Here is a 17826-nt window from a genome sequence, read left to right as displayed (position 1 = left end):
TCACCGTGTTTACGTCAATGTGATTCTCAGAGGCAACCCGGAACATATTCCAGTCCACGTGATCAAGACAATCTTGAAGCATGGATTCTGATTGGTCAGACCAGCATTGAATAGATCTTAGCAAGGGTGCTTCCTGTTCGAGTTTCTGCCTATAGGAAGGGAGGAGCAAAATAGAGTCGTGATCTGATTTGCCGAAAGGAGGGCGAGGGAGAGCCTTGTCGAGAAGGTGAGTAGCAGTGATCTGTTTTTCCTAAGCGAGTACGACAGTCAATGTGTTGATAGAACTTCAGTAGCGTTTTCCTCATTTGATTTAGTCCTTGGCTACAATAAATGGCCTTGGGATACGTGTTTACCAGTTTGCACCACGTCCAGTGTAGTGTAGTGCGACTTTTTAAAAATCATAATTTGAGTCCCATCATGCAGTATTAAAAATCAAAACATATAGGCCAACGTTTTGTATCACAACTAAATTTACATAAATAACTGTAAATTAAGCATATTGGAGGACCAGTTTCTTTGTTAACCCCTCAACACAGAACAGCCGAAAGTGCCTCTTTTTGAAATCGTTTTGAGAAAATACCCTTTCTATGTTATTAAGCTATGTTAAACTGTATTCTTCATACTAGTGTAGCCCACAGCCATATGGCATTGCCATATCAGGGCCTAACATAAGGACAACTCAGAGTATGTTATTCTGTTCTTTTGACTACACTTTAATTATGGGTTTTAGTAAGCACCGTTCCTGGGTCAGGACTTAATGAGGGGTATGGCCAATTACCACCTAAAATATTCTCATGCCTGTTTTCTGTGTCTCTCTCTCTCTCTCTCTCTCTCTCACGCACAGAGAGCTAGGCATAATTAATGAACTGTAGAGATGTAGATGCTAGTATAAGCTTTAAATATTGTAATGAAACATTCAATACAAACATCAAATAAAACAGTTGAGAAGTGAATAAATGTCATCACTCTAAACCTAAACTAAAGCCTTATTCTAAACCTAAACTAAAGCCTTATTCTAAACCTAAACTAAAGCATTATTCTAAACCTAAACTAAAGCATTATTCTAAACCTAAACTAAAGCATTATTCTAAACCTAAACTAAAGCATTATTCTAACCGTAAACTAAAACCTTTTTCTAACCCTAGCAAGCAGTTTCTTAACAACAGATAGTTTGTTGGTAGTATGACCATCTGTAGAAAATACACTATATATACATAAGTATGTGGACACATCTTCAAATTAGTGGATTTGGCTATTACAGCCACACCTGTTGCTGACAGGTATATAAAGTCGAGCACAATAGACAAACATTAGCAGTAGAATGGCCTTAAAGAGCTCATGATGGTGCCACATTTTCAACGTGGCACCATCATAGGTAGGTCAAATTTAAGTGCTGTTTTTGAAGTGAAAACGTCTAGGAGCAACAACGGCTCAGCTGCGAAGTGGTAGGCCACAAGCTCACAGAACACGACAGCCGAGTGCTGAAGCGCATGGTGCGTAAAAGTTGTCTGTGCTAGTTTACAACACTCACTACCGAGTTCCCAACTGCCTCTGGAAGCAACTTCAGCACAATAACTGTTCGTCGGGGGCTTCATGAAATGGGTTTCCATGGCCAAGTAGACGCACACGAGTCTAAGGTCACCATGCGCCATGCCAAGCATCGGCTGGAGTGGTGTAAAGTTCACCGCCATTGGATTCTGGAGCAGTGGAAACGCGTTCTTTGTAGTGATTAATCATGCTTCACCATCTGACAGTCCAACGGATAGATCTGGGTTTGGCGGATGCCATGAGAATGCTACTTGCCCCAATGTGTAGTGTCAACTGTAAAGTTTGGTGGAGGAGGAATAATGGTCTGGGGCTGTTTTTCATGGTTCGGGCTAGACCCCTTAGTTCCAGTGAAGGGAAATCCTAACACTACAGCATACAATGACATTCTAGATGATTCTGTGCTTCCAACTTTGTGGCAGAAGTTTAGGGAAGGCCCTTTCCTGTTTCAGCCTGACAATGTCAGTGCACAAAGCGAGGTGCATACAGAAATGGTTTGTCGAGATCGGTGTGGAAGAACGTGACTGACCTGCACAGAGCCCTGACCTCAACCCCATCGAAAACCTTTGGGATGAATTGGAAGGCTGACTGCGAGCCGGGGCTCATCACCCAACATCAGTACCCGACCTCACTAATACTCTTGTGGGCGAATGGAACCAAGTCCCTGCAGCAATGTTCTAACATCCTAGTGGAAGGCCTTCCCAGAAGAGTGGAGGCTGTTATAGCAGCAGTGTTCTAACATCCTAGTGGAAAGCCTTCCCAGAAGAGTGGAGGCTGTTATAGCAGCAAAGGCCCATTAATGCCCATGATTTTTGCAAAGGGGGACAAACTCCATATTAATGCCCATGACTTTTGCAATGAGATGTTTGACGAGCAGGTGTCCACACACTTTTGGTCATGTAGTGTACGTTAGCATGTCTGTGGGCTGAGGTGCGTAGAGAGAGCAGGTGTCCACACACTTTTGGTCATGTAGTGTGTCAGCTCAATGGAAAATATCTTTACATTTCGATCGATCAATTTTTTTTTAAAGATCAGTTTCTACTGTCAATCTTGTTCGTCATCCCAGCAGCCATCTGACAAAGGTCAATCTGCTGGGATGACTAAGGTGATGCTTTATCCATTCATATTGAACCATTTCCATGCTGCTCCCGCCGACGCTGCAGCCCGGCTCATCTCCCTCTCCCCTTCTCTTCTCTCCATTCGGGGGGGGGATGGGTGCACTGCTTTGTGAGAGCAGAGTCCTGGGCGTGGGGCTTGGAGCTCCCGAGGAGCAGAGCGCTGGGGGTGGAGCTCCCTCTGAGGAGCAGAGCGCTGGGGGTGGAGCTCCCTCTGAGGAGCAGAGCGCTGGGGGTGGAGCTCCCTCTGAGGAGCAGAGCGCTGGGGGTGGAGCTCCCTCTGAGGAGCAGAGCGCTGGGGGTGGAGCTTGGAGCTCCCTCTGAGGAGCAGATCGCTGGGGGTGGAGCTTGGAGCTCCCTCTGAGGAGCAGATCGCTGGGGGTGGAGCTTGGAGCTCTCTCTGAGGAGCAGAGCACTGGGGGTGGAGCTCCCTCTGAGGAGCAGAGCGCTGGGGGTGGAGCTTGGAGCTCCCTCTGAGGAGCAGAGCGCTGGGGTGGAGCTTGGAGCTCCCTCTGAGGAGCAGATCGCTGGGGGTGGAGCTTGGAGCTCTCTCTGAGGAGCAGAGCGCTGGGGGTGGAGCTCCCTCTGAGGAGCAGAGTGCTGTGGGGTGGAGCTTGGAGCTCCCTCTGAGGAGCAGAGCGCTGGGGGTGGAGCTCCCTCTGAGGAGCAGATCGCTGGGGGTGGAGCTTGGAGCTCCCTCTGAGGAGCAGAGCGCTGTGGGGTGGAGCTTGGAGCTCCCTCTGAGGAGCAGAGCGCTGGGGGTGGAGCTTGGAGCTCTCTCTGAGGAGCAGAGCGCTGGGGGTGGAGCTTGGAGCTCCCTCTGAGGAGCAGAGCGCTGGGGGTGGAGCTTGGAGCTCTCTCTGAGGAGCAGAGCGCTGGGGGTGGAGCTTGGAGCTCCCTCTGAGGAGCAGAGCGCTGGGGGTGGAGCTTGGAGCTCCCTCTGAGGAGCAGAGCGCTGGGGGTGGAGCTTGGAGCTCCCTCTGAGGAGCAGAGCGCTGGGGGTGGAGCTTGGAGCTCCCTCTGAGGAGCAGAGCGCTGGGGGTGGAGCTTGGAGCTCCCTCTGAGGAGCAGAGCGCTGGGGGTGGAGCTTGGAGCTCCCTCTGAGGAGCAGAGCGCTGGGGGTGGAGCTTGGAGCTCCCTCTGAGGAGCAGAGCGCTGGGGGTGGAGCTCCCTCTGAGGAGCAGAGCGCTGTGGGGTGGAGCTTGGAGCTCCCCCTTTGAGAAGGTTTGCGGCTTTAAAGGGCAGCTGAGGTGACATTTTAGAATTAAAAATGGATTTCTACTAAAGTCGGGTAAACGTGAACTTCAGGTTCTAATGGTGTCAGTCCAGTAGATTAACATATATAGAAAAAACTAATCTGGTATGTGTTGTATAATACATCTTAAATCTAAAAAAACAATGAATCTGGGGAAAATCACATTTAAATGAAAAATTGTATTGTTGGGTGAAAGGGAGTTCATATGTATAAATGGTTATTGTTGTAGTAACAGAATTTATACCATCAAATACTGACCAATAATCTATACAAGGGATGCATAGAAGGAATATTTTAATGCAGTGTCATATAAACATGCCTGGCGTTTTGCATCAGTGTTGTTTCTGTGTGGAGGGTCGAGTCTTCAACCCAGTTCTGAACAGCCTAATCCTAGACCCTTAACATTGTTTTGGGGAAACAGACCTACTGCCGAGTTTAGGCCGGGATTAAATTCAAAGCATGTAGTTAGAATAACGCATAGGACTGCTGGCAATGCGCCTTTTTAAAGGAGGTCTCGGTTTAACAAGTTTGATATTTTAAGGTAAATTCTAATAGTGTTTGCCAGTAATGCCATCGCCGCTTTAAAAAGAAAGCACAGATAACATTCTATGGATAGAATCCCAGCCATCTCCTATAAAAAGCACAGATAACATTCTATGGATAGAATCCCAGCCATCTCCTTTAAAAAGCACAGATAACATTCTATGGATAGAATCCCAGCCATCTCCTTTAAAAAGCACAGATAAGATTCTATGGATAGAATCCCAGCCATCTCCTTTAAAAAGCACAGATAACATTATATGGATAGAATCCCAGCCATCTCCTTTAAAAAGCACAGATAACATTCTATGGATAGAATCCCAGCCATCTCCTTTAAAAAGCACAGATAACATTCTATGGATAGAATCCCAGCCATCTCCTTTAAAAAGCACAGATAACATTCTATGGATAGAATCCCAGCCATCTCCTTTAAAAAGCACAGATAACATTCTACAGATAGAATCCCAGCCATCTCCTTTAAAAAGCACAGATAGCATTCTACAGATAGAATCCCAGCCATCTCCTTTAAAAAGCACAGATAGCATTCTACAGATAGAATCCCAGCCATTGTCTTTGGAAAATATAGGCCTAGGTCATATTTTATTTACACATTCCCAGCATAGTTTGTTCAAATGCAGAAAGTCAATTCACTCCAGCCCTTTCTTAGTGCCCACATAATGTTGTTAGAGTTCTCATAAATCCAGTAGTCGAGGAACTGGTTCTTCTGGTTCTGCTGCTGCTGGTTCTGCCTCTTCCTAGACAGGGAAAGAAAATGTTAAACCATTAGGCTAGATGATTACTCCTGAGGTTATTTCTGAACAGTATTTCTGTCCATTCATGGGACCCCTTTTGGCTCAAGAGCACAGAAGGCAGAAGTTTGGATTTAAGAGTAAATCCAATGAGGTTAAAATAAAGCGTGTTTGAGATAAAAACTGAGATATAAAATTGACTTAGGTCAACATTCAATCTGATTTCGGGTTGTTGACAACGCAGCTTTTAAAGGCAATGTTCCCACATTTCACAGACTGCATCCACACTACGTGCCTCAATCAGTAATTACCTTTAAATATAGTGTTGTTGACAGGCGGGACCAGATTGAATCCTGGCCTTACATATTGATCAGTTGTGTTATTGAGATATAACATTGACACTTGTACATTGATCAGTAACATTATTGAGATATAACACATCATTATTGAGACTTACACATTGTTCATTGATACCAAAGGGTTGGTTGAAGGCCCTGTAACCGCTGTAGAGCGGGTTGGGAATAGACACCAGAGCAGGCTTATCCCCCTCTTCATTCTGTCACCATGGGAGACAAGACATGTCAGTCAATCAAATCTGTTTTTAGAAAACCCCTTTATCTGGGCATACCGTGTCATTTCAACGTGGAAATGTGGGTGACCTTGATTCACCCACTCAGAGACAGGCAAATTCTCAATGTGTGCTTTTACAGGTGCTTCTACACCTGCATTGCTTGCTGTTTGGGGTTTTAGACTGGGTTTCTGTACAGCACTTTGAGATATCAGCTGATGTAAGAAGGGCTATATAAATACATTTGATTTATCACTGTGCTTTCATTTATTTTTTTATTATTTATTTTTTACCCCCTTTTTCTCTCCCATTATGATCTTGTCTCATCGCTGCAAGTCCCCAACTGGCTCGGGAGGCGAAGGTCGAGTCATGTGTTCTCCGGAACATGACCCGCCAAAACCGTGCTTCTTAACAATTTATTTCTAACGTGGTAGCCTTTATTTCTAACGTGGTAGCCTTTATTTCCAACGTGGTAGCCTTTATTTCTAACGTGGTAGCCTTTATTTCCAACGTGGTAGCCTTTTTCTAACGTGGTAGCCTTTATTTCCAACGTGGTAGCCTTTATTTCCAACGTGGTAGCCTTTATTTCCAACGTGGTAGCCTTTATTTCCAACGTGGTAGCCTTTATTTCTAACGTGGTAGTCTTTATTTCTAACGTGGTAGCCTTTATTTCTAATGTGGTAGCCTTTCTAATGGAGCAGGGACAAGGAAAGGGAATGGTTGGGGACGAGCAGCCGCCCGCCGATATGTCGGCTCATATCGCAGTTAAACCTCCAACACCGCCAAAACATCTGCTATGCGGATCTGATTGAATCCATGTCTCAATCTATTATCACTGTGCTCCATCTAATAGCATAACCAAATGACCTGGATTGGAGTTGAGATTCCATTAAAAGTGATCAGCGCTGTTCCAGATTCTGCACAGATTTATTACAGCAATAGTGAAGCTCTCCACAGACCTGCAACCTTTACACGGCATCTTGAACGCTTTCTACTGACTCGCCTAGTTAAATAAAGGGTCAATTACGTCAAAAAAAATAATTTTAAAAATCTATAATTACATAAGACATTTATAGTTACAGTAACCACAATGTGGCCATTAATTTATTAATTTTAAGTTGGAATAAATAAATAGTGTTACATTAGTTTGTAAGAGAGTCTAATGTTAGAATGTTTACTGTATTACAAAAGCAATATTGATTTGTGTTTGGTTGTCAACGCAACCAAATATCAACCATTTAAAGGAGATGCATCTAATGCTTGGACAGTTTCATCTGAGCCACTGGCTGAATCCTATTCTTATTGGACGTGAATCCAACATCATTTCTTAACTTCCACAAGTTAACAGGCTATTTACTGTATTTCAAAAGTGATATTGAATTGTGTTTAGTTGTCAACGCATCCAAATATCTTGATATTTGTATAATATCTAAAAAATATAGTTGGTCTGTATTGTTATTGGAATAGTTTTAATAACCTGCCCAGGGACTGCGGTTGAAAATTAGCCAGCTGGCTAAACGGGCACTTTTACTGAAACGTTATGTGCACTGTCCCTGTAAAAACAAACTCACGCAACCAAACCCAATCCAAAATCCAAATGGACAATTGATATGTTTGATTCACGTCTCCATCTTAACCAACAATTCAACTTGACGAATGGGACTAAATCAAATCAAACTTTAAATGCATTTTTGGTTGAGATAGAGACGTATATCCAACATACCAATTATTAACTTGAAGATTATATTTGAAATCTGCCAAAGCCTGAAACACTAAGCCTATATTTTAGTTGAACCCTGGGTTGAATTGAAACAATATCTGTTGTTGACTTCCCTAATGTTATATGGGCCTAAATAGTACCATAACAGTTGATGACTTCCCTAATGTTATATGGGCCTAAATAGTACCATAACAGTTGATGACTTCCCTAATGTTATATGGGCCTAAATAGTACCATAACAGTTGATGACTTCCCTAATGTTATATGGGCCTAAATAGTATCATAACAGTTGATGACTTCCCTAATGTTATATGGGCCTAAATAGTACCATAACAGTTGATGACTTCCCTAATGTTATATGGGCCTAAATAGTACCATAACAGTTGATGACTTCCCTAATGTTATATGGGCCTAAATAGTATCATAACAGTTGATGACTTCCCTAATGTTATATCGGCCTAAATAGTACCATAACAGTTGATGACTTCCCTAATGTTATATGGGCCTAAATAGTATCATAACAGTTGATGACTTCCCTAATGTTATATGGGCCTAAATAGTACCATAACAGTTGATGACTTCCCTAATGTTATATGGGCCTAAATAGTACCATAACAGTTGATGACTTCCCTAATGTTATATGGGCCTAAATAGTACCATAACAGTTGATGACTTCCCTAATGATATATGGGCCTAAATAGTACCATAACAGTTGATGACTTCCCTAATGTTATATGGACCTAAATAGTACCATAACAGTTGATGACTTCCCTAATGTTATATGGGCCTAAATAGTACCATAACAGTTGATGACTTTCAGTTTGTGTCCAGTGGGTTTTTACATCAGAAGTTGTCACAAAGTGCTCTACAGTAACCTGGCCTCGATTGTCGTAGAAATTTCCTCTATTTACCAAATCATGGGAGCAAACCACAACACAAGTCAGAGTTAGTTATCAAAGTCCATCTTTTAATTATATCAGCTCTATCACAATCCTGTGACTCTCAGACAATTCAGTGTCTATCAAATGAATTCTCTGAGAGCCCCTTCCACATTTCAAATGAGGTCCTTTATAGCAAAGACACACACAGGATAAGACAGCATCGGCATAATTCATAATTCAGCTTTGTCTCCTTTCTCAAACCTCAGAACCATAAACCAATCCTCCATATCAACAGGCATATATCAAATTGTCATTTAGATACAACCAATCCTGGACAAACTCACGGAGAGGATAGAATGATTCCAGACACTGCCATCCTCCTTTCCCCAATGGGAAAAGTAGGGAGTGAACTGGCACACAAACACAGTGGAGCAAAAGATATGTTTACACATGATGACCCCTTGACCTCTCCCCTCTCTGCGGCCCATGCAACTTAGTCTTGACATAGAACAGATACTGCAACCCCGCCACAGTATTATACAAAAATAACATTCTGATGAGAAGTAACTTACAAACATATGATGAATATAAAACATCTTACATATGTTACCAACTAATTCTGATTATTCCACAACACGATCCCAAAGAGCAAGCAGAAGTGAGAGCACAGTGGCCAGGAAGAAATCTAGAGAAACCCGGCTCAGAGGGGTCCCCAGTCACACTTAAAGGCACAGTACAGTTAAAAATGTGTTTCACCTGTGTTTTGTATACACACCAGACTGTTTATTAGGTACACCCATCTAGTTTCTTGTTGGACCCTCCTTTGCCTCCAGAACAGGCTGAATTATTCGGGATATTCTACAAGGTGTCATAAGCATTCCAAAGGGATGCTGGTCCATGCTGACGCAACGGCATTTCGCAGTTGCTGCAGATTGGTCGGCGGTATATTCATGCTGTGACCAGCCCTTTCCATCTCATCCCAAAAACAGCCCAAAAGCATGTTTCCACCCCAATGCTTCACAGTAGGTATGGTGTTCTTTGGATGCAACTCAGCATTCTTTGTCCTCCAAAGTTTTTACCAAAAAGTTATATTTTGGTTTCATCTGACCATATGACATTCTCCCAATCTTCTTCTGGATCATCCAAATGCTCTCTAGCAAACTTCAGACGTGCCTGGACATGTACTGGCTTAAGCAGGGGGACACGTCTGGCACTGCAGGATTTGAGTCCCTGGCGGCGTAGTGTGTTACTGATGGTAGGCTTTGTTACTTTGGTCCCAGCTCTCTGCAGGTCATTCACTAGGTCCCCCCGTGTGGTTCTGGGATTTTTGCTCACCGTTCTTGTGATCATTTTGACCCCACGGGGTGAGATCTTGCGTGGAGCCCCAGATCGAGGGAGATTATCAGTGGTCTTGTATGTCTTCCATTTCCTAATAATTGCTCCCACAGTTGATTTCTTCAAACCAAGCTGCTTACCTATTGCAGATTCAGTCTTCCCAGCCTGGTGCAGGTCTACAATTTTGTTTCTAGTGTCCTTTGACAGCTCTTTGGTCTTGGCCATAGTGGAGTTTGGAGTGAGACTGTTTGAGGTTGTGGACAGGTGTCTTTTATACTGATAACAAGTTCAAACATGTGCCATTAATACAGGTAACGAGTGGAGGACAGAGGAGCCTCTTAAAGAAGAAGTTACAGGTCTGTGAGAGCCAGAAATCTTGCTTGTTTGTAGGTGACCAAATACTTATTTTCCACCATAATTTGCAAATAAATTCATTCAAAATTCTACAATGTGATTTTCTGGATTTTTTTCTTCTCATTTTGTCTGTCATAGTTGAAGTGTACATATGATGAAAATTACAGGTCTCTCATCTTTTTAAGTGGGAGAACTTGCACAATTGGTGGCTGACTAAATACTGTTTTGCCCCACTGTTCTGTATATATCAGTTAATAGACCAATTAGAAAGAGTTACAAACATCTCTGCCAATAACAGCTAGTTTTCAGTTTTCCCCCTCCATTGCTACTCCTTGTCATGGCAACAAAAAGTGTTTAGCTTGACAAGGAGTGGAGTGTTGGCATAGACAGACTGGATTTCTGGCTATTGTTATTCGGTGAATGTCAAATGTGTACAATGTGTTTGTTAAAAACCCCATGAGCTTTTTTGCAGCAGCAGCAGCAGCTGACCCCTTCCTGGTGTCCACAAAAAAAAAACACTAAAACGTGCCACGCTGATAGACAAGTCGCACAAATGTAAAATACAATACAACTATGGGCCTGGTCTATAGTAGTGTTGATCAAGGTCCTGTGGGCCCAATGGGCCTGGTCTATAGTAGTGTTGATCAGAGCCCTGTGGGCCCAATGGGCCTGGTCTATAGTAGTGTTGATCAAAGCCCTGTGGGCCCAATGGGCCTGGTCTATAGTAGTGTTGATCAAAGCCCTGTGGGCCCAATGGGCCTGGTCTATAGTAGTGTTGGAAGGACTTGTTACCTTGAAGTAGTGGAAGCGGAAGGCGTCATTCTTGTGTTTGAAGACGTAATAGGTGAGGCCAGCGATGACGCAGACTATCAGACAGGTGACCAGGATGGAGGTGGCCACAGTCCCGCCCCCGTGGGCGTGGCCTGATGACTGGGCATGGTGCACCTGGAATGATAATCATAGAAATATAATTACTAGAAGGGACAAAGCCACTCTATTCTCCCATAATGCAGGGTGCTACTGTTGACCAGAGACCCTATTCTCCCATAATGCAGTGTGTTACTGTTGACCAGAGACCCTATTCTCCCATAATGCAGTGTGTTACTGTTGACCAGAGACTCCTTGGGTGGCTCTGAAATAGGGTGGAATTTGCAATGAATTAGGATTGTTATAATGGTCTGAAGTTTTTTACAGATCTAGGATCACATTCCCCAACCTTAACCATTAGTGGGGAAAATGTCAAACTGATCCAAGATCAGCATCTAGGGTACAACTTCACTCAACTGCTTAACTAACTCACTGGTAGTGGCGGGGCTCTGAGTGGGCCCTCTATGACATGGATAATTCCATTGTAGGCTGGGATGTCCCAGGTCAACACTAGCCTCCGGTTCACTAGCTTGAACGTCTGGGGCTCCTGTGGAGAAACAACCGGCACACCCACAAAATCAAGAATCACTTCATCCAAATCAAAACATCCATGAAATGAATTGTTGCTTTAAGAAATGTATGATATTATACACTTAATTGTTTTGTTTATTATTACTATATTTAAAAAAAAAAATGTTTTACAAGTTATTAGTAACATGTTGATCTGGAGTAAAGACTTGTTTGAATTGCACAACCAGCTCCTGGACATTTGTAACAGTCCGGTCCACTCACCTGGTTCTGCTGTGTGATGTTGCTGGGGGAAATGACCACTGAGAGGTTATATCCCAGTCTGGAAGGGATGACTCCATCGTGTTTCAGGTCCTCATAGAGCGTAATGCTGTTGTTAGTGGAGATATGGTACTCCACATCCCGGTCTGATAAGGTCTACATAAAGCCAAGAAAACTATACATCAAATGACTAAGACAAAATTATACATCTTTATATAAACATTAAAAAAAAGGGATAGTTCACCTAAATTACAAAATGACATATTAGTTTCTTTACCCAGTAAGAACAAATCCCATTCAAGTCATGGGACCGGTATAATGTCCAAAATCATCAATATGTCATTGATTTTGAAGCTCACAAGTCACATAGATGATTTGGACATGATGTGCAAAAAATGACTTGAATGGGATTTGTGCCACTGATGCTAAAACGTTAGCATTTGAAAACCGTGCCAGGGAACCTCAACCAAAGCATGGATTACTGTCATAGCTTGTACATAGACTTCTCACTGGGTAAAGAAACCAACATGGCATTTTGTAATTTAGGTGAACTATCCCTTTTTAAATGACACAAAATACATGAATTTACAGGTAAAAAGTAAGTAAAAATGTCTCTTTTTTTTTGTTCCATGATTTCAGACGTTAACATAAAATCACCTCATTCTCAGAGAACCCAGCGTTGACTGGCACAAACAGAGTGGCATAGGATGAACTGCTGGACAGAAAGTCCAACAGAACTTCTCCCTCTGTAGACGAGCCTGCATACTTCAACAATATCTACAACCAGGAGAGAGAATTTCATGTTGTTCAATATTTGCACTCATAAAATAGGGCCAAATTCTAACTTGAGATCCATATCACCCGTAAATGTTTGCAAATGTACTTTAATTTGAATTAATACAATTAAGTCTGAGTTGCATGTGAGGATCTTAATTTAGGATTAGTCCTGAATGAAACAACAACAAACTTACATTGTAGAATACAGAGTAGTTTAAGTTGGTAGCCACAACACTGGCCAGGTCTCCGTTACAGAAGTCCCCGTTACCTACGTACCCACTTCCACACACACAGGACACATCTACAGAGAGACAGACGGGTTGTAATACACTGGACACATCTACAGAGAGACAGATAGGTTGTAATATATAGTACCACTGGACACATCTACAGAGAGACAGACGAGTTGTAATATACAGGACACATCTACAGAGAGACAGATAGGTTGTAATATATAGTACCACTGGACACGTCTACAGAGAGACAGACGGGTTGTAATATACAGGACACATCTACAGAGAGACAGACGGGTTGTAATACACAGTACCACAGGACACATCTACAGAGAGACAGACGGGTTGTAATACACAGGAGACATCTACAGAGAGACAGACGGGTTGTAATATACAGTACCACAGGACACATCTACATGGAGACAGACGGGTTGTAATACACAGTACCACAGGACACATCTACAGAGAGACAGATGGGTTGTAATACACAGTACCACAGGACACATCTACAGAGAGACAGACGGGTTGTAATACACAGTACCACAGGACACATCTACAGAGAGACAGACGGGTTGTAATACACAGTACCACAGGACACATCTACATGGAGACAGACGGGTTGTAATATACAGTACCACAGGACACATCTACATGGAGACAGACGGGTTGTAATATACAGGACACATCTACATGGAGACAGACGGGTTGTAATACACAGTACCACAAGACAGGTTGTAATACACAGTACCACAGGACACATCTACAGAGAGACAGACGGGTTGTAATACACAGTACCACAGGACACATCTTCAGGGAGACAGACGGTTGTAATATACAGGACACATCTACAGAGAGACAGACGGGCTGTAATACACAGGACACATCTACAGAGAGACAGACGGGTTGTAATACACAGGACACATCTACAGGGAGACAGACGGGTTGCAATACACAGGACACATCTACAGGGAGACAGACGGGTTGTAATACACAGGACACATCTACAGTGAGACAGACGGGTTGTAATACACAGGACACATCTACAGGGAGACAGATGGGTTGTAATACACAGTACCACAGGACACATCTACAGAGAGACAGACTGGTTGTAATACACAGGACACATCTACAGGGAGACAGACGGGTTGTAATACACAGGATACATCTACAGGGAGACAGACGGGTTGTAATACACAGGACACATCTACAGAGAGACAGACTGGTTGTAATATACAGTACCACAGGACACATCTACAGAGAGACAGACGGGTTGTAATACACAGTACCACAGGACACATCTACAGGGAGACAGACGGGTTGTAATACACAGGACACATCTACAGAGAGACAGACGGGTTGTAATACACAGGACACATCTACAGAGAGACAGACGGGTTGTAATACACAGGACACATCTACAGAGAGACAGACGAGTTGTAATACACAGGACACATCTACAGGGAGACAGACGGGTTGTAATACACAGGACACATCTACCGAGAGACAGACGGGTTGTAATACACAGTACCACAGGACACATCTAAATGTTGTTGAAATACTGATATGAAATGAAGATAGAATGGAGACAGTATTGCTGGTAGGCCTATATTCATAAACCTGATCTAGGATCTGTTTTCTTTTCTAATCATAATTTCATTATCATATGGATATAGGGGGACCTGATCCTAGATCAGCAATCCTACTCTTAGATGCTTTATGACAACAGCCCTGATCCACTACATTTGTAGTGTTAAAAAAAAGTGTAAATAGCACAATTCCACATTGATTGGCATTGAGGATAATTGGAATTTCAGTGTACAGTACTTCCTGAAATTTCTGGAATTGAAATGAAATCTGTAACAGTAAGTGGAGCCCAACCCTGGCTGATGGTGTTACCTGACAGTCTGTAAGTAGAGCCCAACCCTGGCTGATGGTATTACCTGACAGTCTGTAAGTGGAGCCCAACCCTGGCTGATGGTGTTACCTGACAGTCTGTAAGTGGAGCCCAACCCTGGCTGATGGTGTTACCTGACCGTCTGTAAGTGCAGCCCAACCCTGGCTGATGGTGTTACCTGACAGTCTGTAAGTGGAGCCCAACCCTGGCTGATGGTGTTACCTGACAGTCTGTAAGTGGAGCCCAACCCTGGCTGATGGTGTTACCTGACAGTCTGTAAGTGGAGCCCAACCCTGGCTGATGGTGTTACCTGACAGTCTGTAAGTAGAGCCCAACCCTGGCTGATGGTGTTACCTGACAGTCTATAAGTGGAGCCCAACCCTGGCTGATGGTGTTACCTGACAGTCTGTAAGTGGAGCCCAACCCTGGCTGATGGTGTTACCTGACAGTCTGTAAGTGGAGCCCAACCCTGGCTGATGGTGTTACCTGACAGTCTGTAAGTGGAGCCCAACCCTGGCTGATGGTGTTACCTGACAGTCTGTAAGTGGAGCCCAACCCTGGCTGATGGTGTTACCTGACAGTCTGTAAGTGGAGCCCAACCCTGGCTGATGGTGTTACCTGACAGTCTGTAAGTGGAGCCCAACCCTGGCTGATGGTGTTACCTGACAGTCTGTAAGTGGAGCCCAACCCTGGCTGATGGTGTTACCTGACAGTCTGTAAGTGGAGCCCAACCCTGGCTGATGGTATTACCTGACAGTCTGTAAGTGGAGCCCAACCCTGGCTGATGGTGTTACCTGACAGTCTGTAAGTGGAGCCCAACCCTGGCTGATGGTGTTACCTGACAGTCTGTAAGTGGAGCCCAACCCTGGCTGATGGTGTTACCTGACAGTCTGTAAGTGGAGCCCAACCCTGGCTGATGGTGTTACCTGACAGTCTGTAAGTGGAGCCCAACCCTGGCTGATGGTGTTACCTGACAGTCTGTAAGTGGAGCCCAACCCTGGCTGATGGTGTTACCTGACAGTCTGTAAGTGGAGCCCAACCCTGGCTGATGGTGTTACCTGACAGTCTGTAAGTGGAGCCCAACCCTGGCTGATGGTGTTACCTGACAGTCTGTAAGTGGAGCCCAACCCTGGCTGATGGTGTTACCTGACAGTCTGTAAGTGGAGCCCAACCCTGGCTGATGGTATTACCTGACAGTCTGTAAGTGGAGCCCAACCCTGGCTGATGGTGTTACCTGACAGTCTGTAAGTGGAGCCCAACCCTGGCTGATGGTGTTACCTGACAGTCTGTAAGTGGAGCCCAACCCTGGCTGATGGTGTTACCTGACAGTCTGTAAGTGGAGCCCAACCCTGGCTGATGGTGTTACCTGACAGTCTGTAAGTGGAGCCCAACCCTGGCTGATGGTGTTACCTGACAGTCTATAAGTGGAGCCCAACCCTGGCTGATGGTGTTACCTGACAGTCTGTAAGTGGAGCCCAACCCTGGCTGATGGTGTTACCTGACAGTCTGTAAGTGGAGCCCAACCCTGGCTGATGGTGTTACCTGACAGTCTGTAAGTAGAGCCCAACCCTGGCTGATGGTGTTACCTGACAGTCTGTAAGTGGAGCCCAACCCTGGCTGATGGTGTTACCTGACAGTCTGTAAGTGGAGCCCAACCCTGGCTTATGGTATTACCTGACAGTCTATAAGTGGAGCCCAACCCTGGCTGATGGTGTTACCTGACAGTCTGTAAGTAGAGCCCAACCCTGGCTGATGGTGTTACCTGACAGTCTATAAGTGGAGCCCAACCCTGGCTGATGGTGTTACCTGACAGTCTGTAAGTGGAGCCCAACCCTGGCTGATGGTGTTACCTGACAGTCTGTAAGTGGAGCCCAACCCTGGCTGATGGTATTACCTGACAGTCTGTAAGTAGAGCCCAACCCTGGCTGATGGTGTTACCTGACAGTCTGTAAGTGGAGCCCAACCCTGGCTGATGGTATTACCTGACAGTCTGTAAGTGGAGCCCAACCCTGGCTGATGGTGTTATCTGACAGTCTGTAACAGTAAGTGGAGCCCAACCCTGGCTGATGGTGTTACCTGACAGTCTGTAAGTGGAGCCCAACCCTGGCTGATGGTGTTATCTGACAGTCTGTAACAGTAAGTGGAGCCCAACCCTGGTTGATGGTGTTACCTGACAGTCTGTAAGTGGAGCCCAACCCTGGCTGATGGTGTTACCTGACAGTCTATAAGAGGAGCCCAACCCTGGCTGATGGTGTTACCTGACAGTCTGTAAGTAGAGCCCAACCCTGGCTGATGGTGTTACCTGACAGTCTGTAACAGAAGGTGTCGTATTTGCTGCTGGGGTCCACAGGGTCTTTGTATAGCACTATACCAACATGGTTGTCACCACAATTGACCGAGGGAAACCTGGTTGGATAGCCCACTTTCTTCCCTTGTATCCATCCAGCAACACATTGGTGCATTCCCAGCTAGAGAAAGACACAACATGATGAACTGCAACATCAGCGGTGGAGTGTCAATCAGACAGTTACTGGGTGCATCCCGATTCTCTGCCCTTCTCTTAAAAACTGCACTTGTACACTTCCTGGTCGTCACGGATTTAAAAGCATTGGCTGGAGCCTGTGAGTTTCCACTGACCAGGAGTGTGCAAGTGCACAGGGGGAGAATTGGGACACTACCACTGTAAAACTTCTAAATAGTGAACTATCACTTTCAATCACCGGTATCATGTAGCTGAGAGTTAATGATGTCCTGGTTCAACTTCAAACTACAGCCACTGACCAAGTAGTTGGTAACACTTTAAATCAAGTGTATAATTTTGCAGAGTTAAATGGGCAGTCTGTGATTGGCACATCAATGTATGGACTTTTTAAAGTAATGATATATAGCTTTTGATGAAAAGTGTCAGGGTGACTGCTTTGTTGTTTCGAATCCCAGATTTTCCTTTTAAAGGATGACCTCTGACCTGTTGTGCATCAGCCATCTGAGAGAAGGTGGCCAGCGTAGCCCCCTCAGCTTGACAGGCTAGCTCAGCATCGGTGTAGTTCAGCTGGTACTTCCCTGCACTGGAACGCAGGTGGAACACTCCGGCAGTGTTACCTGACGACACAAAGGAACAAACGGTCTCTTAATAAAGATGGAAATAACTATCACTTTAAAGGTAGAATCTGCAAAATTATGTTGCCATGAGCAGCACCGCAGATC

The 17826-nt window shown here is 44.5% G+C and overlaps 1 protein-coding gene across 2 annotated transcripts in view; it reads right to left on the bottom strand.

Annotated features, from left to right (window-relative positions):
- Window positions 1–4192: 4192 nt before the first annotated feature.
- The window catches only part of LOC139371469 (stabilin 1), a 300518-nt gene continuing 286884 nt past the window's right edge, over window positions 4193–17826 (bottom strand). Inside the window, exons 61-69 of one of the 2 annotated variants that reach the window (XM_071111910.1) lie at window positions 17588–17721; window positions 16925–17090; window positions 12690–12796; window positions 12376–12495; window positions 11722–11874; window positions 11363–11476; window positions 10855–11007; window positions 5662–5760; window positions 4193–5210 (exon numbers count right to left, since the gene is read on the bottom strand). In XM_071111910.1, the coding sequence (XP_070968011.1) occupies window positions 5148–5210; window positions 5662–5760; window positions 10855–11007; window positions 11363–11476; window positions 11722–11874; window positions 12376–12495; window positions 12690–12796; window positions 16925–17090; window positions 17588–17721 (1109 nt within the window). In that variant the 3' untranslated portion in view covers window positions 4193–5147. The remainder of the gene's footprint in view (window positions 5211–5661; window positions 5761–10854; window positions 11008–11362; window positions 11477–11721; window positions 11875–12375; window positions 12496–12689; window positions 12797–16924; window positions 17091–17587; window positions 17722–17826) is intronic. The other variant, XM_071111908.1, reaches the window with a different exon arrangement.

This window comes from Oncorhynchus clarkii, chromosome 17 (genome assembly GCF_045791955.1).
Source record: "Oncorhynchus clarkii lewisi isolate Uvic-CL-2024 chromosome 17, UVic_Ocla_1.0, whole genome shotgun sequence".
NCBI lineage: Eukaryota > Metazoa > Chordata > Actinopteri > Salmoniformes > Salmonidae > Oncorhynchus > Oncorhynchus clarkii.
This window is presented reverse-complemented; position numbering and strand designations above follow the sequence as displayed.